This window comes from Phasianus colchicus, chromosome 1, assembly GCF_987193195.1.
Source record: "Phasianus colchicus chromosome 1, bPhaCol1.hap1.1, whole genome shotgun sequence".
NCBI classification, from domain to species: domain Eukaryota; kingdom Metazoa; phylum Chordata; class Aves; order Galliformes; family Phasianidae; genus Phasianus; species Phasianus colchicus.
In genome coordinates, this window is record NC_143436.1 from 34,763,526 (window position 1) to 34,788,162 (window position 24,637).

General features: G+C 40.9%; 1 protein-coding gene across 4 annotated transcripts in view; it reads left to right on the plus strand.

The window, feature by feature from the left end:
• Nucleotides 1-24,637, plus strand: part of MSRB3 (methionine sulfoxide reductase B3) — an 83,670-nt gene that overhangs the window by 40,831 nt on the left and 18,202 nt on the right. For all 4 annotated transcript variants that reach the window (XM_031589511.2, XM_031589512.2, XM_090138360.1 and 1 more), the window contains one exon: nucleotides 2,033-2,061. In XM_031589511.2, the coding sequence (XP_031445371.1) occupies nucleotides 2,033-2,061 (29 nt within the window). The remainder of the gene's footprint in view (nucleotides 1-2,032; nucleotides 2,062-24,637) is intronic.

Sequence of the window (24,637 nt, forward strand, 5' to 3'; positions counted from 1 at the left end):
CACCCTTTATTGGTTTACTATGGGGGTAAATTACAGGTCAGTTATAAACCTGTGAGGGTCTGTTTGGGAGTAAAAAACTGGAAATGAACTGATCATCTGGTGGCTGACACTTAAATAGAGCTCTGTTGGAAACTCTCCTTGCCTGAAGAAAATTGAAATGTCAGTATTTCTTTTATTCTGCATCGATGGCTGTTGAAGGCTTTTGTGCTAGACTGAGGCCTGCAGAGGCGTGAGCAGGGGGTGTGAAGTGCTGCCTACAACTTCATCAGCAGAGTGTTCAGGTACAAGGCAACGCTTGCCTGACACACAGCTTTTGCAGGGTGAGAATTTCATTCTGTTCGTAAATACAATCTGAAGTGAGTTACCGAATGAGAGCGTGATTGTTGGCTGGGCAGTTGGTGCTGGTGGAATTTTGAAAGGCATTTCATCTTCAGTGCTTCTGATGATTCTATGTCAATTAGAAAGTTAAACGATGATTTTTCCCTTCCATCTTTTCACCACCTGAGCTGTACTTAGAATATAAAAGACTGAGTACTGGGGGAAGGCGGAGAACGAGCAGGAAGAGAGAAGGGAGTCGTTTCCTTTCTGGTGGCTTTAACTGTTTGCACCAGTAGTGCAGATCAGTTCGCTTTTTCACCAGGATTGATTTGATTGTAATTTTTTGCTGTAGTGTAGACCTTTAGTATGGGTATTACGGTGCCAATTATGCAAAATATATAGAACGTGTAAAAGACATCTGCAGGGATCTGCATGCACGAGCTTATAAACTGTTGGTTTTGCTGTTATTTGTTTGTTTGTTTTTTAAAAAGGAACCGTAACTTCCAAAAATACATCCCCTCCCTAATGCAACATACAAAGATCCCCTTAGATAGTTCCCCCTTGGAACTCCTGGGGAAATGCATTTTCCTGCCAATGTAATGTCCTTTAACAACTGCTGCAGGTCGGACCTGGTGTCCCGCTGTGACAGCCACAACCATGTGTGCTGCTGATTGTTAGGGGGCAATATGAACCTGATTGGAACATGCCTGCTAATTGGTTTGAGAGCGAGATATAGACAATGCTGTCTTATAGCAGATTGTGTAGATAGGCCTAGTCAGAGGGTTAATTCTGCTTGACAGCACATCAGCAGCATCTTGAGAGTAATTACCCAACTTAAGTTTTCCCACAGTTGAATTGAGATCTTCAAAGGCTTCTACATTTACAAGTATTATTAACCTATATCTGAAACATGATGTTCCCACAAGGGCTAATTTTTTCTTCCTTTTATTAAATATACAGGTTATAGGGTTCATTTGCTAAGTGCTAAGCCCTTAGAAGAAAACACTGCTTGTTAGAGAGAGGGAAATCTGTAGTGCACGACCAAAGCTAATGATGCATAATGCACACATCATTGTCTTTTTGCAAAGACTTTTAAACAAGTTAAAATTTAGGTCTGGCTCCCTTCCTCTCTCCCTCTCTTCCACCCCCTGCTTTCCACTTTTAGGAAAATCAAACCACTTATTCCTATGTGCAGAGTGAGTAAATTGAAGACACACACAAACAAAACCCTCCTAGGATGTTGTTCAATTAAGTGCAGATCATTGGATACAATACATATGACATTAATGAAATGGTATCTGCTTCAAAAATAGATTGGAAACATTCATGAATAAATCAAATCCTGTTAATGACTTTTTAAAAATGAAAATGAATGAAAACAATATTTATTTGTTAGGAACAACAGTATGTTGAATGTATGAATAACAGCATATAATTTAATCCTGTTTTAAATTTCTGTTCTATTTTCTGCATTCATTTTGCCATTTGTCTTTTAAAATATCGTCTCTGTAACAGTTCATTATAAAAGCCCAAAATATTAAGAATCTTATTTACCTTTTAGGTTCAAATGCTATTGAATGCATTGAATATTAACACAAACATGCAGATAGCCTTGTTAAACACAATATTTGTTGGGAGGGTATCGGTCTGTCAGAAGGCTTTTATGGCATGAAGCAGATCTTGTAACTTGTGATCTTTTTATTTTCTTTTGCAGGTCAGAAACGAAGTTTGACTCCAATTCAGGTATGTTTAGATTTACAGTGTTTTGCTGAATGTACACTACTCAGGTTAATCTCAAAAGAGTAGTTTATCAGTTCAAGTTCAGTTTAGTTTTAAACAAACTGGGGTAGGTCAGTCTTAAAAAGGATCTTCATTTCTCACCCTCTGCAAACAGCGTCTTTACTGTGAAACATTTGCTTTCGTTCCTTTCGTTATATCCTGTCTTTTTTCCCCAAAAGATGATCAGAAAGATGTATCTCCTGATGGACTTTAATTGATCCAGAAAAATTATAGAACAAAGAAATGATAATGCAGACTAAAGCAAATGGAGGACTGAAGTGAAGTTTTGAAAATGATCGCTGCTTTAAAGGGGAATGTTTTTCTTCCTGGTGGACAAAGACATTTCATGGGAATTTGAAGTCAGTGCAGCCTATCTGTCAGGAAACAGATGATTTGTCATCAAATTTTCATGACAGATGCATGTACACAATGCATGCCAGACCAGTCTGTAGGGCTCTCTCTAGGAGGTTTACCAAAAGGCAATCTCTCTCAAGTTGTCTTTTTAAAGAATTTTAATGTGTTGTAGGGATTGAGAGGGAAGTGAAGGTCAGTCTAACAGGTTAATGTGTATCTAACAAGACAAAAAACACAGGACAGCAAACAGAAGAACAGTTGGGAGAAAAACAGAGCTCCGGATAGCAGACTGCTAATTCCTTGGTTAACTATTCTTGGGTGTTAACGTTAAACAACAGTAGATTAAGAATAGTCTATTGTCCTGAAACTAGCTGAAATGCCCATTGCCTGAAACGATTGCTTAAAATTTATTTTTTGTTAGGATGGAAATGACTTTTTAAACTGAAAGCCTGCTATTACAGCAATCTTGTGTTCAGGCCAACCTTGTGTTTAAGTTATCTTCTGTATGATTTGCTTAATGCTGTGGTTGTAATTGCTTATAATGATATGAATTTTACAATATATGTTACTCAGATTATTTATGAAATAGCATGTTCCCTTTTATCCCAGCTGCAGCTTGAGTTGGGTTTGAAATGTGAGGTATTACTTTGCTTTTTCTTTCCGCGCTAGATTTTATCTTTGGAACTGTATGGGAGTGAAATCTACAGCAGGAAGCATTTATATAGCTAATTCCTACATCTTGTATACTTGAGTCATCTTGCTTCTATTATGATTTTAGTCTGAGAGTTCAAGGTTACTTGAGTGAACTATATGCTAATACTGTTTCTTAGATCAGTTTTACAAGGGAGGATAGGTTCACACATTTTGTGCTGTCACCTCCTTTCCTTATTAATAAAGACACCAATACCGTGGTGCAGGGCAGGATGTCAAATGTCTCACTTTTCTCTTAAGGAGAAAATGCTATCTGCGGAACTTTCATTTGCTCAGTGGGTTTGGCTGCAAACACTCTTCTGATGTTTTCTTTGAAGCAGCACTCCCACCATGTGCCGTGGCCATGAGGGTGAGGCTGTGGGATCTCCTTGGGAGCACAGAGTATCCGTGCGCTTTCGGCACCATCACTGCGATGGCAAACACCTGCTCAGTAGATGTCACCTCTCTTTCTGGGCTCTGTAGGCTGAATGTGAGCTCTTAAATGTCTCTTCTTCATCTGTGTGGGCCCCACAGGCTTTCTTTCCTTGTGTATGGGCTGTCTTCTATCATTGCTTACTGGAAAAGCCTGGTTGCCCAAGGACTGGCTGGCAAGCACTGCTCTGTCTCGCTGCTCTTCTGAGGAAGCACTGCTTGTATGTGGCCAGATGCTGCAGTAGGAAATTTGGAAGTCAGGACTATTTATGTAGATCACACAAAAAATACGTAAATAGAAATGATCAGTAAAAGCCCCAAGATCTTCTCTGTCTCTACAATTTTTGCTGCTCCTAAATATTCTCTGGACTTGCACCAGCATTCTTTGCAGCAGGTAGTCAGCTAACTTTGTTTTTCTGAGTGTTAACAGGCACCATGGATGTCACCAGGAGTTTAAGGCCTTGTGCTGTGTTGCTTTTCACTTTGGAGTGCTTTGTATGCATATCATCAGGGATGCAACACAGGAACGTTCCAGGGCTGAGGAACTTTTTAAGATTTATTCCTCCTTCTTCTGCAGCACCTCACTTTCACACTCTGCTTGTGATTCTTTCCCCTAAGCCCCTGAGGAAGATGTTAGTCAGAATAGTCCTACCGTGGGACATCAGCCATCTGCCCAAGGTTTGAAGGCTTCTGTCCCAGTGCATGGCCATGTGGTCCAGGCTGGGCTCTGGCTCTCATTCTGTTCTTTGCCACAAATGTTATCCTTGGAATTGAGAACTACAGACTTTTAATGACTTGGTTTTATCAGTGCTGCCTCTTTTGGTGTCACATCCAAGGATAGTTGTTAGAAGATAATAGAAAAAGCAGATTAAGCAAACAAAGTGGAATTTTAAGAAAAAAGAAATCACAGAAAGTTCATAACCTTAAAGTCACTTCACAGCTGGAAACATCAAGACTGAAAAAACCTTTATCTTTGTGAAAAGTACAGCAGCCTGTCCTGGCAGGGATGGCGCTCAGTTCTTCCACAGAGCTGTTCTTGATGGTCAGACAGTATAAGCACTTAGAGTTTATCTTTTGTTGCCAGAAAGTGAGAGAAGCAGAGAAATGGAGACACTGAGGTCAAGTCAACATGTATCACCCAAATAAAACATCACTGGTTTGGTTTCTCCACTAAACAATTTGCCATCGCATTCCCCAAAGCAGACGTTAAGCTCAACCCTTCTGCTGGCTCTGGGCAATCAGGAGAATCGAGGCAGAGAGAGGAGGGATGCATTGGTGGTGGCAGAGAAGCATCTTTGCAAAAAAATCTTTCTTGTATGAGAGGATGTGATGCCCTGTGCAGCACTATGTTCTGCTTAATGCATGCCTTTGAGATGTGTGAATGTGACATTGCTTTTAAAAGGGTTGCTGCCATTTGAAACCAGTGACTCTACATTTACATGACCTTGAGTTCCTCAGGGACACCTTAAGGTACTTTCATGTCCCTCATTTCATTTTGAATTCCCCAGACTGTGATTCCTGAGTAAAGCAGCAATCCTGCAAACGGACACAAACATGCTTTGTGTGAATGTATCTCATGTTACTCAAAACAGCTCAAGTGTTGAACCTGAGAATGAGATAATTTCATTCTAGAATGAGTATTTTCCTGCAGGGAGCTGTTCTACAACCTGTCGCATGCTCTAAATTAACCTTAATGTTAATTCCAGTTAACTTGCAAGTCTAGATGTGCCCCTGTTACGCATTTATCAATGCTTATTGTACTTCTCCTTCCTAGAAATATGTGTGAAATATAGAAGAGCTGAAAGAAGTCTTTCTAAAGCAAGTACAAAGTCTGGGATACAGCTTTAAAAGTGCCCAGTAGGCTCACTGTAAATGAAACCTTGGAAATATTGTTCAACACTGAAATATTAGGCAAACATTGTCAGAAGAAGATTAATTTGAACTTGAGAATTAACTTAAAAGAGGGCTGTAAAATTCCTATAGTGATGATCGGGATTTATCATATAAATAGCTATAACATCTGTAGGGGACGCACATTCTTCATATCAAGACTAACAGTTCCATCTGAGAAACTTTTTTCTCTGCTGACTTTATAAGTCTAGCTGGCAGAGTTTCTGTCTCAGAGGCCAGGGGATTAGCTTCATGCTGTTAGAAGATCTTATGAAATGAAACAATTTTGCTTTCCTGTCATAATATGATGGATTTCCTTGGTACTGAAAATAGATTTTTCTAAAAAAGTACTTGAAAGCAAGAAAGGTTGTAAAAAAAAAAAACAGTTTTTCTCAAAATTTGTGAAGGAACAAAGTAAACCACAAAAAGCACAGCTGAATCAATTTTGTTCCAATTATGAGTATTTTGGGAGTGTCTAAAATGCTTCTAGTGTTATGTGCTTGGTTAGCAAATTTTAAAGGCTCGCATTTGCTTTTGGTGCGGAGCAGTACTAGGCTGATAAGAGTGAATTTAAAATATAAGGAACATCTTGGAATAGTAAGTTAAGGAATTTATTTATTTTTTAATTATGATACAAATAGAGGGTTTTTTAAATTGTGTTTGATAGCAGGGAGAACTTGTAGATCTCAAAAGATGTCACTGAATGCTGTTAATGCTGTTAATCCTACTTTAGGAATAGAAAAATAAGCATAGACAATTCAGACAACTGTCTTGGCACGTCCTCTGCTCACCAGTGAATGGTAGTGGTGAGTTTCCTACTGCCTGCAGGGAGGGTTGGAGTTTTCTTGGGGCACCCCCTGAAACATTTGTTGTATCCTGCATGTCACTGTGGCTGTAAGCCATGTGATATCCAAATGATAGCGTTGGCGGTGAAATTACGAAGGGGAAGAAATCTGAGTTCTGTGTTAAAAAGAAGGGACAAATCCCTGGACAATGCACTCGGACTCCAGTGGAGTCCCTATTGTGTGCATGTCACTCAGATGGTTGAACGGAGGAAGTCAAGGCGAGCAGAGTGTGGTGAATGACAATGATGAAAGCTCTGTGCTTTAGTGATGCCTCTGAGCACTGGCAGAAGAAGGAGGTGTGCCCAACGGTGCGGGCTGCTTTCAGCCGTGTTCTTCATCGCTTCCTGTGTCAGCTGGAACTCCTCTCAGAAGAGATGTGCATCGAGATGTGCATCTCCAAAAACCAGTTCTCTCTCCCTGCTTGACTGAACCAAACATCTGTACAGATTAAGCAAAATGTACAGATTATCTGTGTGATTTTGTATCTCCATTTGCGTATATACTTTGGAAAACTGTCTGATTAGCATCAGGAATTAAGCTATAATAGCTGCCCATGTAGCTAGAGCTACATACACCAGCTTTTGTTGGATCCTTGCCACCCCAGAAATCAAATACAAAGCAAGCTGTAGAGACCCCGACAGTTTCTGGAATTTCCTTCACTTGTCTGGAATCACAGTGTCTACTCATGACACTGTAGGTTTTTCTCCTCTCTGCATGTTCTTTTTTCCACTAGAAAGAGTTTATCCTTGTGTCTTCAGCTCTGCACAGAGCTGTCATGCTTTTGTCCTGATAAAAGTCGCCACCCTTTCCTCTCTTACCTCTGTATTTACTGCTATAGTTCCCTTAATAAGGTCCTACAATGTACTGACTTGCTAGGCTACATGATTCAGCACAGGTGTCAGAAAACAGTCAAAGAAAATTATAAGGTTAGGTGGTCAGATATTTTCCTCTCATAAATTCCTCTCAGCTACACTTCCAGATGTTCGGCAGTAAACCTTCCAAACTCTATCAGCACTGATTTCCCTTAGCCTCTTATCAGTCCTGCTGCATGAAAGCCACCAGTACAACTGTTAAGAGTACAAGGAAATCTTCTGAATAAGAAAGAAATGAAAACTGAGACATCTTGAAAGCGAGCATCCTTTTCTGATCCTTGCTACCAGGAAAACCCAAAAGACACTAAACTGGTCTGAAACCTTAAGTCTCTGTAGCATCAAGTAATGTCATTCATCTATCAACTGGAGGGTAGATCTAAGTACAGACTACAGACTCAATTTCTGACGTTTATTGATGTCAACTTCTTCATCCAGAAACTGCATCCAGATTGTTAGAGATGTTCTTAATTTCTTCTTCACAAGGCTAAGGAGCTGGGGGAGAAAGACATTTGGTGTTCATAACAAAATCGTATCAAGTTCATTCAAATCAACCTATGATCAAGGAATTTCATTTAAAAATGTAAACAGATTATTGTCAGAGTCTGTAACAGGGAAAGTGGCAAAAATCAGCGTGGATAATGAATAGCAGTGGTGCTGCACAACTTTCTGGATGAGGCAAACCTCCTCTCCAGAGTCTCCTTCTTAATTAAGAGTTATTTCCTTCTCTCTGGCTACCACGACTGTATGGATCCTCTAACGGGTATATGAGCTGGCACAGTGAGGCAATGGGAGAGAGCAGCTGCCTAAAAAGAACAGCAGCTCAGGTGATCTTACTTGTCATTAGTTGGTAGTGCTGTTTTGTTCTTTGCATTGACATCTTTATGAGCAGATCATTGTGGATGCAGTGGCTGGAAAGCATGGTCTGCTATATTTGATCAGCAGTGGGATGAGACGTTAGGTCCAGATGCAAACTGAACCATCTGGTGAATACTTTCAGGGCCACACTAAATGTGATCTGGAATATGGATGGCTGGGACATGTAAGTGATACGTCCCAGCGAATTAAGTGCTAGTAACAGTGCTGACCTGTGGTAAATGATTGCCATCCTATTCTCTATCTTGTAAAGTATGGCAAAATACGGTCAAATTATTTCAACATATAGAACAGTGTTTTAATCAGCAAAGGGCTGATTAAAAACGTAAGCATGCAGGAAAGCTTGCTTGTCTAGGTTTTTTGAAGAAGGCTGCCAGCTGCGAGAGGATTCCAGATGCGCACCTTTCCAAATTCTATTGCTGGGTTCCAATTGCACTTGTTTTTTTTTCTCCCAGTTTCTCAGTTCATCTTTGCATCTGAGCTTGCCTACTACTTGCTGTCAGGAGCATGATTCTTCTTAGCTGCTGAAGAATTATCAGTAGGTAGACTGTTGATTTTGGGAAGCTCATTCTGTGAAGCTAGATCTGTGCAACTGAAGGCCTTGATCATACTCACAACAGACTCCAATCTTTCTGTGTTAAAGATATGTGTAATTTCTATTTTGTATTGTTTGAATTATGTATGTCTCCCTGCAGTAAGCCCTGTTTGTGTCTCATTAATAGGGCAGCTACTAAGCCATGTCTGCCCTTATAGGCTAGCACAGATGCTCACTGTGCCACTGCTGCATGAAGCACTTTCTTGGCATGTGGTAAGAACTGTGCATTAAAAGGCCTTGCTCAAGGAGCCAGTAATATAATATCAACAAAGGCAAATACAATTTTCTATTTCTGTCTTACATAAACTTCAGTAATCATTGCTGTTTCTTTCTTCTCTTGCTCGGAGGATCTCGCTGGGAAGCTTCCAGTGTGTTTAAATTGGCCCTGTAATGAAAATATTTAGATTTAGGTTTTCCATTTTAATATTGTTCATGTAAGCAAATTCATCAGATCTATTAAGGAGGAATTTTTTTACCCCCTTTTCTAGGTACCTAAGTTGATCTTTCTTTTTCTACTTTTCATTTCATTGTAAATAGCTACTTTAAAAAAATGCCATCTTTTAGAAGCAATTTGGAAAAAGTAGTCTTAGAAGATGTGAGTTATATCATCATTTTATTACATGGGATTGAAACTACCATGCTCTGTTAAATTATAATAAAAGCTATAATGTAGATTGAGCATTTTTCATTTGTCGTATGTGTGTACTTTCTTCACATAGCTTTGACCTATGAGAGAATTATTTCTGTTAGTTGGGAAATTTCTCTTTCAAGTTAGCAACATACCGCAGTGTAACATCCTTACTGTCCTGGAGGGCTGGACTTCTTAAACACAGAAGTGTGATTCGTGTTGTTAACTGTTAATTATTAACCTGTTAATTGTTGTGTAGCTTCTTACTGATCAAGGCTACCTAATTACTTTTCAAGAGCTACTTGCATTGCTGCAGTCTTGTTCAGTGGACAAAGCAGAGGATTTTTGGTGATACTCTTGAATTATCCCATACTCGCAAACTTCACAAAGAGTATAAAGACTTTTTCTGTTCTTTATAGATGAAAACTCATTCAGTCACATTAGCTTTGTTACAGAATAACTGTGATAATTAAACTTTACCATAGTCCCATTTAATTAGACAAAAAATGAAGTATGTACAAGAGAAGCCCCAAGAATGGACAAGCAGGGAGGTTTCTGGTCACAGCTGTGGCTCATTGAAATTGTTATATAGCTCAAATGCAATTTACCCACACCATGTACAGTTTGAGTCAGTTGTATTGTTTCAGTGCCTTATTAGTACTCTATTCATTTAACCATGAAGAGGGGAAGGAAATTGCTTGTCTGCTTTGTAATTTGGAAGATGAACTGTAATTCATTTGTAAGTGGAGTATTATGATGCTGTGCATCACAAATACGCTTCTGAAGAGATTATGGAGAATGGCAAAATGGGATACTATTTAGTTGACAGTGTGACCCCAGTAAACAGGAATTCTGTAGGATATAAGAATTCTTCACATCTCCACTCTCTTCTGGTGCAGAAGCTACCAGCATCCATTTGGATGTTTGTAGGTTGGCTGGACTGCACAGGTTTGGATGTAATTTGGATGGCTCTTTATATTTTTAATGTTGCATGGGTATTGACAGATTCTGTACCCTGTTCCAGTGTGGCTGACAGCTCAGTGACCTTGGGTAAAATCCTTTTTCCCTATGCCTTTTTCATCCTGCCCACCATCTGTTGAGCTTGTTTACATTACAAGATTTTCAAGGGAGAGAGCTGTCCCTTTCTGTTGAGTGTGTCCGAGAACCAGTGCAGAGGAAAGGTTTTCTCACTTGAGATCACCTCCTAAGTCCACCATAAATCAAGTAATTAATGGCCTTTGCAAAGTATCCCATTTTGATTGAGCAAATGAAGTTTGAGCAAATGAGTCTCTGAAAAGTAGTATAAAAAGCAGCATGGTAAACATATTCAACTAAATGATAGTCACCACCAGTACCACAGTATTTGTGTCAAGGGGATCTCAATTATGTGAAGAAGAAAGACAATTCATATAGTCTTCCCAGGCCCAGAATCCTTCACCCAATTGAAGTACATGCTTTCTGCAGCAGAATGCATGACTGTGGATATAGATTAATAAACAAATTGATGCCTTTGAGTCCATTATGTGATATTAGCAGAGTTTAAATTACATGTAGATATGATTTTAGGCCTAAGGCATATAGAAGAGAGAATATAGAGAGAATACAAAACTTCCAAAAACCTTTGCATTTAGAAAATCAGTTTTTTATGTGGTTATCTTAGGATCACACACACACACACATTAATTTCTGAAAACCACAACAACATGCAAACCAACTTTGTGTTTGCCAATGTAAATGATACTTAATGTGATGGGGCCTGGAGGAAGTTGAATGTCCTTGTTAACGGCAGCTCATGAAATGAGTTTTAATCTTGCAAGGTGCCAAACAAGTTAAAGGGCCTCCACACTCGTCATGGATCAGTCCACTACTGTTTTCTACTGTTGTGGAAATCACACAAATTTTGAAGGGAAAAGGGTGGGAAATCAGAGAGATGGTGCCTTGTTAACACTGAAGAGAACTTACCAAGATGATTTTTAATATAGATCGTATTTGGTACAATCTGATGGAATTCTCAAACACATATTGACTTTTCTTCCTTAAGTAGTCACTTTTTAAGCTGTACTTCCCTCCCAGTATGTTCAAATTTACACCTGAATCAGTAAATTTGTCAGTCTCCATTCCACCCTTCAGGAAAAGCAGCAAGAAATATCTTAAGTACTTCCATTCCCTTTCCATTCATTCATGCTCATCTGAGAATTACTGTTACTCTCCTTCCTAGTGACTAACAGAAAGTTTCATCGTTTATTTGGCTGGAGACCAAGCAGCTGAGAAGGTTGGGTTGGGGCCCTTCCTTGATTTAAAGAGTGACTATGGCTGTGCTGGGAAATCAAATGCTGACTCAGTAGTTCCTAGACCCTTCTTTGGGTAGACCACTGCATCAGTCATCCTATAAAAGGGTATCCCTCGTTCCTCATTGTGCTTTCAGTTATGTCTCTTTGAAAATAGATAAGGTCAAAGGAGAACAGAGAGAAAAGTGGCAAGATGGCCTCTGAAATTCTAAATTTCACTCCGTTTCTCATGGAGAAAGGAACCCCTTGCTAAAATCAGAGAAAAAAATATGAAAAACCCAACTCCTCAGTTGAGGAGTGTTCCCACCTTTTCATCCTAATAGCTGCTGCTTGTTGTCTGCTCACTTCACAGTAAAACCAACTCAGCCCCCTCATTTTGGCTGAGGGAGAAGGAGAGTTGCTTTGGACATTTTCCTTCAGCTGCCCTGACTCTCCCTTCCCATTCTGGGAGGAATCCTTAGGTCAGTAAGTACAGCACTACTTCAGAAAGCAATGGAGTCATTTGAGCTGTGATCTTCTGGAGGTGTCTGGCCTGAGTTCAGCCTAGATGAGAGCTGGGGCCATGTATAAGCAGTCGGATGAGCACCTTGCTACCAGCTTCATTGCAGTCTTTGGCACAGAGGAGAGAGCAAGACTGTGGTATACTACATGTGCACCCCTCCAGCCCTCTCAGATAGCTCCTTTGATTTCATGAACTTGTCTTAAAGGATGAGCCAGCTGCAGCCAGACACTAGACATACAGGACCACTGAGGTGTTTTTTGCCTGTATGCCTTGATTAATATAATAGGACAGGATGGTTACAGTCAATGTGTTTGCTATCTTTTTCATTATTTTCTCTCCACCATAAAGTGTATTTTTTTGTTGTTGTTTGTTTTAAGTAATGTCTCATTAAGCACAGTATCTTCTGTGCCTGAGTGCATGTTGTCCAAAATTGCACATCTTGTGTTTTGATTAACATGATTTATGAGGTCATGAATTTGAATAAGAAAGAAAAGAGAGCTTTTTTTTTTTTTCCTTCCCTATGGGTTTGTCAGAGAAGGGAAAAGAAAACCTTAACCTTAACATATTTCCTATGTAAGATGATGAGAATGATTAGCATGAGTTGAAAGAGGAAAAGGTCTGTTATTTGAAGGAAAAAAAAAGTTTCATGTCATTAGACTCTATGAACTAGCCAAGTGATAATGATTAATGACAAAAAATTCAATGAGGATTAAAATGTTTCATGTTTTTCTTTCATTGAGAGAGTGTTGTAAATTTATGACCAATAAGAAACCATATGAAAGATCTGTCAGCTTTTATTATCTCACATTTTGGTTTCTTATCGAAACTGATTTCAGATTTTATAGTACTAAAAGTAAGAGGAAAAACTCAAGCTGCTTTTAATCAAACTGGAATGTTCAGTGATCACCTTTAAAATCCTTACAGGGTTGATCTGAGTATGAAGTAAAGAACATTAATTTGCCTTTTGTTGACTTAATTTAGTGGCAACCACAGTATTTAAGATGTAATGGTAGACAAGTTTGTGTCATACCACTGCAACTGCCACTGCACATGTGGACATCCATCTGCTTGGGATTAAGTGCTAAGTCAAAACACCAATGAAGCCTAATGCTGCCAGTTTAAGTCAGACACAATTTGCACCAAGTTTTATGCAAGTAAGGACAGCATGACCAGGTCTTAAGCCAGATGACAGTGAATTAAATTACAAAGACCGAAAGTATGTCTGCAAGGAAAGAAATGCATCCCTGTGTGATCTGATAGGAGTCCAGGCAACCTTGTCTCCTGCTAGAGGGGGCTGAATTACCATTTGGTATGCTGTAGTAATTCCCTCCCACTGCTCTTTACAGACAAGGTGGTCCCAGTCTTTTCAGCAGACACGACCAAGGTGTCTGAATGATCTTAGAACCCTTCTCCAAATACCGTGTCTATGAGTGTCACAAAATCCATATTTGAAGTGTTTGATTCTGAGGGGTTCTGTTGGAGAAGTCTGCATTGAGTCATCCTTCTAAGTACCCATCCCTGCTCGTTAACTTTGGCTGGGCATGCAATTTGGATGGTTAAACTTAAGGGAGATTATGCATGTCTACAGTGGATGTGCAGAGAGCTGAGGCTGAGTGCAGGAGGTCCTCAAGTTACTTCAGCTGCTGCTGTGGAGGAGTAATAGAAAAAAATTGTGAATTTAAGAGATTAACAATCCAGTCACTCCTGAGTTGTGCTGAATGCCGTTGAGCCACCTGCACACACAGTCTGGGAGTAGTGTGTTTACGGGAAGGTTCACAGAGTCACAGAAACACCAAGATTGGAAAAGACCTCCAAGATCATCTATTCCAACTGTCCGTCTTCCACCAAGATTCCCTGTTTCAGGCAGCTTGTTCCAGTGCCTGAACACTCTTTTGGAGAAGAAATTTTTCCTAATATCCAACCTGAACTTCCCCTGGCAAAACTTGAGGCCATTCCCTCTCATCCTAGTGCTACTTATGCAGGAGAAGAGGCCAACCCCCACCTCACCATAACCTTCTTTCAGGAATTGTAGAGAACGATAAGGCCTCCCCTGAGCATCCTCCTCTCCAGACTGAGCAATCCAAGTTACCTCAGCTGCTCCTCGTAAGACTTGTGCTCCAGACCTCTCGCAGCTTCATTGCCCTTCTCTGAACACACTCCAAGGCTTCAATGCCTTTCTAGTACTGAAGGGTCCAAAACTGAACACAGTAATCAGAGCTGTTACAGGAGTATAATCACCTCCCTGCTCCTGCTGGCTATACTATTTCTAATACAAGCCAAGATGCCATTGGCCTTCTTGGCCATCTGGGTACACTGCTGGCTCATGTTTAGTCAAGTGTTGACCAACACCCCCAGCTCCATTTCTTCCATGCAATCTTCCAGCCACTCTGCCCCAAGCCTATAATGTTGCCTGGTGTTGTTGTGGCCAAAATGCAGGACCCAAGACTTGGTCTTGTTGAACTTCATCCCATTCATCTCAGCCCAGCAATCCAGCCTGTCCAGATCCCTCTGAATTGCCTTCCTACCTCAGGCAGATTGACACTTCCTCCCAGCTTGGTGTCATCTGCATGAGGGTGTACTCAATGCCCTCATCCAGGTCATCACTAAAGACATTAAACAGGGCAAGCCCCAATACCAACCCCCGGGGAATACCACTCATGATTGGTCTTAAGTTCATCTGATCTTGGATGAGTCTATTTTAGTTCTTTCTCTTTCTTTTCATTTTTCTTTTCTTGGGGGGGAAAAAAAAGACCTATTTATCTATCTCTAATTATAATTACCCCAGTGAACTGCAGCAATTTTATTCTGTTTTTCTTGAATTAATAATGAGTAAGAATCATCAGATTTGTAAAAGCTGGCAAAACATGTTTTGTAAATGCATCATTCGCCGCTCTTCATTCTTGGGCAAGAAGAGAAATCTGTAAAGAAAGACAGCCTGAAGGTAATGAGAATGAATCAAAAATGTTGGAAATGTATTACACTTAATTTCAGTCAGGACCCAAATATTACGGTGATCTTTGGCATTTTTTAGAAAGCAGGTAAAATTTCCCAAAAGTTTACTTGGCAGAAATTTTGCTGATTTTAAGCTGCTTTTTAGGAACATTTAGGAAGTCAAAGTCTTGCAGTCTATGCTAACCATTTCAACCAAGCTGAGGATAGATGACACAATAAATAGTTGTGAAAACTGAAAGGTGTCTTCTTAAAACATTAACATTTAGAAACAGAAGTGTTCTGTTTCTGCATGTTGCATTTCAATGTAGTGGTCAGGAGAACTAAATTTTCCTGTTTATATTCTCATTGAAGAAATGTTTAGCCACAAGTACGCATAGGCTCCCTTCCATGCTATTATCTCACCTTGACTCAAAGTTTTTTTCCTGCCACACACTCCATATTTAAGGGATTTAAAAAGAGTCCAAGGAATATGGATTTGCAGTAGGGTGGGATTTGGAACATCAGCTGCCAGCACTGATAGATGAACTATCTGGAAACTGATGAAGACATATTTAGGCTGGAAAGTGATGGAAAAAATGTGCTAGTAAATAAAGTCTGCTGCATAAATACTGTATTGAGGGCTCTGGAAACGAGTTTAAGAGACAAGAGGGGAAGATATAGCGTTTCCCTGAAATTTTATCCCTTCCTGCATTAGAGGATAGAAGGAAATCCCTGACTGAAAGAGAACTGACAGAGCTGGATATTAGGTCAGGAGTTAGTGTCCATGTTAGGCCATGGCAAACTGAAATTACATCGCCCATTGCTCACCTCATTAACTGGTGTTGGTGGAGATTAGAAGTACGGGATCTCGCTTTTTAATTTGTTCTGTTTTCTTTGCTTTTTGCATGTCTGAGACTCTTCTGTCATTCCACAACAATGATGTACCTCATCCATACCTGGACCTGTGCCGTAGTAGCAGTATGGTTAGCAGGGCTGTGTCTCACTGGTGAGGAACGCTGCTGGAACCCATAACAGCAGCTGCTTTTACTCCACTGGTTCCAGGCATCACAGCGTAGGCTGTATAAAAAGTCCCACTCCTAAAAACCTAGAGAAATGAACATAGCAGAGCTGTAATCTTAACTCACTTTTTCTAGTCCCTGTAAAAGTAATTTCTTTAATGACACATTAACAGAAATTTTCATATTCTCCTTTGCTTTCTCACACAAAGAAGATCAGTGTCCCGAGGACCTGCTCCAGGCTGGGAAGTGCAGCACACTGGTAGCTCCTTGTGGGACTGCTCCTCCTGGGCTCCTCTTTCAGAGTGAAGGGATTCTGGGACTGTCTCCCACCTCCTGTAAAGTCCATGTCTGAGACCCATGGCAAGGCAACTTGCCTGCATCTGGGTGGGAGTAAGAACTCAGATCTTCATCCAGCAGTCTTGGCCCTGAGTGGATCTGACCTTCATCAGATCACAAAAGGGATGAATGGTGACAGGACTTTGTCCGTTCCCCTCCCTCCTTCCCACAGTGAGTAGGGTTATTGGGAAACTTCAGGAGCTGAAACTCATGAGATTTCCACTGGCAATTTGCCTCTGAGAATGTTTTTACTCATCCGCAAATGATTGAGCTTTAATGAGTTTCTCATAATTTGTACAAGCAGAACAGTATATTTCTTTCTTTCCTTCACCAGTGGTTCTTGCATATCTTTTTGAAATTTTCATAAAGCATTGGCCAGTGCCAGGCTTAAACCTTGCACAGATGGATGTAGACAATAACATTAAAATGCATAAGCAATCAAATGTATTACAGCCTGTGGTTCTGCTTTACCTTTTGGATAGCAGTGTATTACTTCATACTTAAAAAAAAAAAAAAGCAGTCTATTGAAGAACCTTAAAAATGAGGCACAGCGTTCTTCAAACATGTAAAGATTAATAAATGAAAAGCATTCAGTGTCATCTTCAGTGCAATTTAAAGGATAAAATTGCCTACGTTATGCACTCTATCTTTAATTTGGACTCTATTTCCAGAAACTTCCCACTCATATCTCATTAGTTCAACATTAGGCTTTAGTTGTGCAAGACTGTTTTAAAACTGTTGAATGGTGGGGAATTAGAGAATTAAGAACAATGATAGCATGTATATTAGAAACAGTCAGAGCAAGGGTGAAGACAGTAAAATCCTTTGCTCTCAGGAAGCCAACTGATACTTACTGAAGCCCATGCAAATGTTTCAATGATCTAATAAACATCAGTGAAGAAAAAAATAAGAAAATTGATAGTGTGATGGGCTTAGGGAAGCAGATGGTTTAAGCAGAAGGATGACAGAAGGATATGCTGGTGTAAAACTGCAAATAAATTTCTTGTTTGCCCTGATTACTCATTTTACTATTCGGATGGATGTACTGTCATTGCTGTACACTTTTACTGTATGAAGAGACAAACAAAGCTGGCTGAAGATAGTCGCAGAGGCTGTGGTGGCCACAACTGTTAGTTGTGTGAACAGTTCGATATATTTTTTTTTAATTTGAGAATCAAACCTGTCCTTGGAAGGAAGGCTGGGGACTTGCATGTGCAGGATAGTTTGCTTTAAGCGGGCAAGCAGAAACAAAGGATTTGTTTCTTTTAATGTCTCGAACTAGACTATGGTATATGTATCCCTATTTCCCTAACATAAGTTGATACTGGAAAGAGAACATTTCAGACAAAGGCTTGAACTACGTGCTTTAAAAATTGAAAGTGGAAAACAGTTGAGCTTACTGAATTTACTCCAAATACTCCGGTATTTCCAGCCAACATTTTCTACAAAATTAGAGAAATTTGCAGAACATTTTCTAGAATTCTACAGAGTGCAGTTCGAGGAAATGTAATGATTTAGAAAGAAACTAAAAGCAAATCAGGGCCCATTTAATTGGATTCTTAATTAGCAGCACCCATGGGCCGGTTTGCGGGATGGCGCGGCCAGCCAGCCGTGACGGCCTTTCTCCTCAGTGATGCCCTGGCACAATGCAACTGAACTGGCCTGTGACCCCTGGGAACAGCAACAATGGGGACAATCCATTCCTGCACACAGAGAGGTGACCCCCCTCAGCTCAGGTCTTGCTAGAAAACAATTCCTAATTTTGCAAGGATTTTTGGCTTAACAATTCTTAGGGTGCAGATTAAAAATGCTTTTTTACTTAAGAGTAACGTCATGAAACAAACACTGTAGCTCCTGATAGCAGTATTGGACACTGAAGTAGAGATAGTAAACATTGAAAATTTTGCTTTGACTACAGTAGAGTAGGAATCCTTTCCCCACTCCCACGCTCCCCCTGCCAAAAATAAACCAAATCAATAGGATGGTGTTCCGTGCAAGTGATGGACCCCCATGTTTCATGTCAAAACGTACAAAATGTTTTAATCTGGTGGAAGGTGGGGCTCTGAAACTGACGTCAGATATGGCCAGCACTGAAACTTGGCAGATCATTAAGTTGCCTGCAGGGGAGGAAAGTGCACTGTAAGGTCCACTTTGGAATGTGGGCCGGTGGTCCCCAGGTCCTCCAGTCCTTGCTGTAAAGCCAGGAGCTGCGGGGTGTGTTTGGACTTTCTGTGAGATGCTTTATGGGCTGTTGCTCGTGGCATGGGAACTGAATCATTTTTCACAAACTGATTGTGCTATTGGCTCTGCTCTTTTCCTGCAGAGACCTGGACTGTGTTTTACCTCTTTAGTTGTTTTATAGGGAAGAATCCTATTGAGAACACCTGGAACGATACAATTACAGCACAAACATTTAAAACCGTTGGTACGCCTCAGCTTTCTGGGAAGCTGGGAAGAAGGTAATGGAGGCACAGAGATTTTTAGTTTGACTACAAACCTTTCGGGGTAGTAGATGAAGTTTATATTTCAGTGGAGGTTTAAGCTTGGAACAGCTCCTTTTAGCTAGCTGCAGGCAGAGCTTTTATGTTGTGCCTAAGAGTGCTCAGCAGCCAGCATGTGTGCCATTTGGGTTGCAATCTGATGAACACATGAAGGGCAGGGGAGGGAAGGCCCAGCAGCCTCTTGCATTCCATTCCTTCCCCATCCTTGCAACTTCCATTGTTGCAATGCTGCTAAATCCGCTTTGCCCGCTCAGAACTTAAGCAAACAGACATTGTGCTTATGTGGAGTTATGCAGCATTTGAGAAAGGTCTGAGGTTGTTGAATAGGGCAAGATTGACATTGGGGTAGCTTGGTGTCAAAGGTTAGATTTCTTATATCCAAGACAGGTTTGGGAACAGGCATACTGTAGCTTTTTTTGATCAACATATGTATCTTATAGCTGTTCAGTCCTTTCCCTAGAAAATGCATCCTCTGCTCCCTGCTCTCTAAGGAAAGACTTATCCCAGATAATAACTTGAGTAATTTATTTTAAATTCTAAATTTTCATCTTTTGCCTTTTCTAATGCTGCGATAGAGGTGATCTTTTGTACAGGCATAGGGAGCCTTGAGAAAGAGACCTCCTGAGATCTGTTCCTATCATGCAATTTGAGCTGCAGCAAATAAGAAAGCATGACAGATGGGATCCAACCTAAGAAAAATCTGCTGAGGAGTCCTTTAAATCGGGAATAATTTGTTGGTGACCCAGACGTGAAACAGAGGTTGGCTGTGTGATTCTGTGGGTGGTTTGTCCCAGGAATGATGTACCATGTCACTGGGTTAGCTGAGTGCTGTGGGAGGGGAGTCTCCAGAGTTCTGCATTATGGTGAACTGAGAGCTTTGGAACGGGAGAAAGGGAGGTGTTGTAGTGGAGCTGTCACTGGGAGCAGAGACGTCTTGGTTCCTGTGCAAGTCCTTGAACCGGGCACAAGGCACAAAACAGCTCTGAGTTCTGCACTATAGTGCATTTGCCCTGCTTTAGCATCACTCTTCGAGGAGAGGTTTAATGAGGTGGCTGAGTCAATTTAACACCTTGCTGGCACAGGAATTGTATTTCTGTTTTCCTTCCTTCCCTTTCCCTGTATTATTTTGCCTTGCCTCCAGCGGTTGGTTGACCTCTCTGTTTACTGATTCATCTGACTCAGAAAATACAGCTGAATAATCTATTGGTTTCGAGCGTTACACTTCGTCCCTCCAAACTGGTAAGCACCAGAGCCAGGGAATGGCCAGGGTTGATGGCTGGACTAGATGATCTTAGGAGTCTTTTCCAACCTAAATGATTATGAGATTCTAACTGGTCTGGGCTTAGTGAGGCTTTGCAACCCAGACATCCCTTTGAAAATCTTCATTTTCAGCAAGTAAGCATTTTACATTTCTTTTGTTTAATAAAGTGTTTTTATGGAAAATTTCCTACTGAGCCCTTGTAAAGTTTTTGTATTCTGCCTACTCAGGCAAAAGTCTCTGAAAGACTTTGCTTTTAAAATGAACCACAAACTTGTCTTTCTAACCCAAACAACATCTCTGTATGGCTCTTTCCAAAATCCAGTCTAACCAAAGATGGTTCTTTGACTTCACGCTCCCAAGCGCAGACTGCCCAAGAGAAAGCTCAGAAACCCACATTGCTACCCTTTCGTGTAAAAAGGAAAAGGAATATTTCCTGTAATATAAGGAAAGACTAATGAAACGGAGAAGAGTGGAAAGGCTGAGTATGAAAGGTTGGACACATCAGGTGTAAAACACATTAAATTAATTTCAAATTAAAATCCTGACCCACTGCTGCTTCCCAGCTGGGCCTACAGCAGCCCTGGCCATGCTCCTAAGGCCAAGTCCCCTCCTGCCCAGCCTTACCTGCCCCTACCTGCCTGCTCCATCCCAGAGTTCAGTGCTGAGCTTGGCAGTGAGCACCCAAACGGGCTGTGGGTGTGAGGGGTGGGAGTCATCTGCTTTGCTGAGCTGGGAATAACCTGCAGGCTCATGGGGCACTATTTATGTGAGGTTTCAGCAGAGTTTACTTTTGAAGTAAATATTAAAGTGAAGTGAAGGACAGCGCTGTCTTTGACCACAGAGCATTATTTTATACCTCGTTAGGTCTATTTTTCCTACTAATGCACCAGTGGCAATTGGACAAGTAACAGACTGAGGGGATAAACAAAAGAGTTGCTCCTTTCCCAAGGGTGCCAAAGCCGTTCTGTAAATGTGGCACTGGAAGAAAAAAAGACCTCAAACTCCAACGCAGAAGTGAGGCCTTCCTAGGAAATCTGCACTGCAGCAGTTTTGCTTCCCTTTATTTCATGTTTCATACGCTCCTTCCCCCCAACTTTAGAAGAACCATGTGTCTGTGTGCACTCATGTGCTGTTATGCTCCTATTTCCTCAAGGAAATATACAAAATGGTTTAATGGTAGTTGGATTTTTTTCTGCTTTTGAAAATGTGAAGTTTTTACAGATATTTAAAACAACCTGATCAGTAACAGCCCTTCTGGGCTGCTTTGAGCCCACTGGCCTAGCAGGAGCCACTCCCCTGAGATGCCCTGTGGGAGGGAAGTGGCAGGGAGTGGAAAGCTCCCCTTACTGATGGCCTCCACACACTGCTGACTCCCTGTCCAGGAGACATAGGAGTATTGCCAGAACCAGTAGGATCAAGACTCCTTTATAGGGGTGTCATGCAGCAAATGGTTCAAGTGATACCTCCCACTGGTGCCTGCAGCACAACTCTGGCCTGGGCCAAGAGTGAGCAAACAGGCACAAGGTGGGAGCCACAAGCGTGAGCTGCTCTATGCACAAATGTGCACAACGTTCACGTACATACCAGTACTGTAGATTTAGTGATGGTCTATTTTGACCTAGTGATGACAATGCTGCTGTATGCTTCTCTTATTTTTTCCATACAAGCAGCTTTGCTGTGCTACCCCTTTGCTTTCCCTGGCTTTTCTTGCCTGCAAGAGGAAGATACGGCTGCTGATAGAGCATTCTAAAAAGCTTGAGGGTAATGGAGGGAATTAAACATTCTTCTTCCAGCTGCTGCTGTTCACAACACTTTTGACAGTTAAAATACATCACACATTCTCTTGTCTGTTTAATATAAACAATGAGTATTTTAAGTGGAGTCCAGAATCAACCCCAAATAGGAGGATCCAGACAGGCCATTCAGATAGGAAACTAAGCAGTACCCTAAATTTATGTAGAAGTGGTCTGCAGGCAGTTCGGCCTCTGCCTGACATGCTGCCTACTGCAGCACATTAGGCCATGTGAGTGGAGAGAGCAGTGTTTGTCTTTTTGGAAAGAAAGTTTCATTTTTCATCTGAAAATTATTTTAGCATAATTTTTAGCATGTAATATGAAATGAGGGGGGAAAATATCAAAGTTAAAACATTTTGTTTCCAGTAAAACAAATTTATTTATTTATTTATTTTATTTATTTATTTTTGCATCATGAAACATTTTAATTAACTCAAAATGAGTTTTGGAGGAAAGCTTGTTTAATAAGAATTTTTCTTTTTTTTTTTTTTTCATTCTGGAATAAAGACATTTGAAATCATAAATATCATTGAACGAAAGAAAAAAATTCAGGCTTCCCTGTAGATTTATTTCCTTCAACCTGAAGCAAAACTGAAATAACAGAAGGGCTTTAGTGCAACCATCGTTTGATTTTGGAAGCAGCACTGTGGGAACAGTAGCAATCTTCATAGTTTTAAGAATCCCTAGTGGGCTCAGTGCACGGTCCAAATTTCTAATCTTTTATTTCCTAAATGAGTGAATGTGGAATAAAAAGGTTATAAACTAGGAAAACTTCTCTCTCCTTAGAAAAGACATTCAGGATGCAACACTAAGCATCAATAAAACCTTTCCTTTTTGAGTCAAGACTATGGTAGCATTCAGTACAGTACTACTGCAGTACAAGGTAGTCTTGAAATTCTCCGTGCCTTCAAGGCCTTCATGGGTGTGAGCACCTCTCAGGGAGAACTTTTCCATGCCAAAAGCAAACCCTGTGCCCAGGTACAAAGCTGGACCTGCTCAGGCTCTGTCACTACAGATCAAACCCTCTACGGATGAAATCCCGGAGAGAATTTAGCTTCGCTTCTGCTTGACAGGAAAGAAGCTACATGTTAGATTATAAACTTTACATCAAAGACTTTTTTATCCCTGTGTTCCTTTGCAGTGATTAGTGGGCTTGATTGCACTGGGGCCTGTGGGGTCTACAATAGTGCAAATAATGAATCATAAATAAACGACTTCCCAACCTTGCAAAAGGAAGCCAGGCAATTCGTTTATTTTAAATTGAGACTTCATCTCGGTGAAAAATGGTCCCCTCAGACTGGCTCGGCAGCTTCTGCAGCTGTCAGCTTGGTTTGCACCTTTAAAGAAAAAAAGGATCAGGGCACGGGGAGTAAAAATGGAAACAGATTCAGATTGTTCAATTTCCTGTTTGTTTAAATTTGTCCTTCACGACATGCAGATTCATCAAACTCCCTTCCTAGTGACTACTTCATTAGATTACTTTAGTTAGGTATTCAGAGGGATTTTTATCTTCTGACTCATAAAATTCCTGTATTCCCTTAAGAATTTCCTGTGTCTGACTGGAATTTTATGTCTTTGTACTTTTAGTTGGACTCTCTGAAGGAGTTGCTTTCTAAATGACTCTGCTGTTGAGGTCTCCCAAATGCGCCTGAGAAGCCAATTCAGAGGCTGATTTCTGCTTTTCAAGAAAACAGATCTGTGCCAGCACTTCACCTCTTAATGTTTTAATCAGTGATTTTCCTGGCTTTTTTAAACTCTTCCTTTCCTGACAGTATTTCCCCTGGCTGCCCATGCCCTTTCCAGGTGTCCACTTAAGAATATTTTTGTCCAATTCTGAAAATGCACCCCAGTGGCTCAGTCTTAGAGTGTAGCTTGCAAGCCTGTCCCATCAGGTTTTCATCACTCACTTGCTATAAAGCAGAGAGCTAAGGTTACGAGTATATTGGACCATTTAGCAGTTGATGAGAAATGCCTTTGTATATCCCTTCCCTGTCTTTTTTTAGTCCTCTCCGAAGAGGGTGAAACCCAGGTTAGGCCGGAATTCCAGAGCCCTGGTGTGTTCTTTTTTGAAAGGCTCAGTGAGTTGAGGATGATGCTTTTTGACATGTGAGTTCCAGAAATTTATGGAGTGATTGTAGCGCAAACTGGCCTGCTTACACAAGAACTTCATTGGTGTTTGTTTCCGTCCTCATAGCATGATGGTGCCTAGCTGCCATCCGGTACTGGGGTCAGGTGGCACGTTTGGATGTCTTTGAGCAAGTGGAGCTGATTTGGGAACCTGATGGGGTTTCACTGCAAGCTCAGATTTATTTAGCAAAGTGAAAGCTGGGAGGAAGCTTCACCACTCTGCTTTGGGAGATGAGGTATAACAGCCCAGGATTGGAAAAGGAAAAGAAGGAAAGGGAGGAGAAGGAAAGAATCTGCTGTTGCTCAAGCTCTTGTTGGAGCCTCCTGGTGCGCCCCAGCTGTTTTTGGTCTCACCCTGTGCCCAGCGAGCCAAGCAGGCTCACTGTTCACTGGCTGGTCTGCGGACCCGTACTACAGTGCAGACCTGTGGCAGCAAGGCAGTGAGGGGCAGTTGTTACAGTCTCTTACAGAATATTACAGTCAATTTCTCAAAATTATAATTTTGGCATTTCTTAATGAGTGCAGGGGTCTGTGGTTCTGAAGGGAAAAATTGATTATAGCAGGTTGCTGTATTCTTTATTCGGAGAACCAAACAGCAAGTTA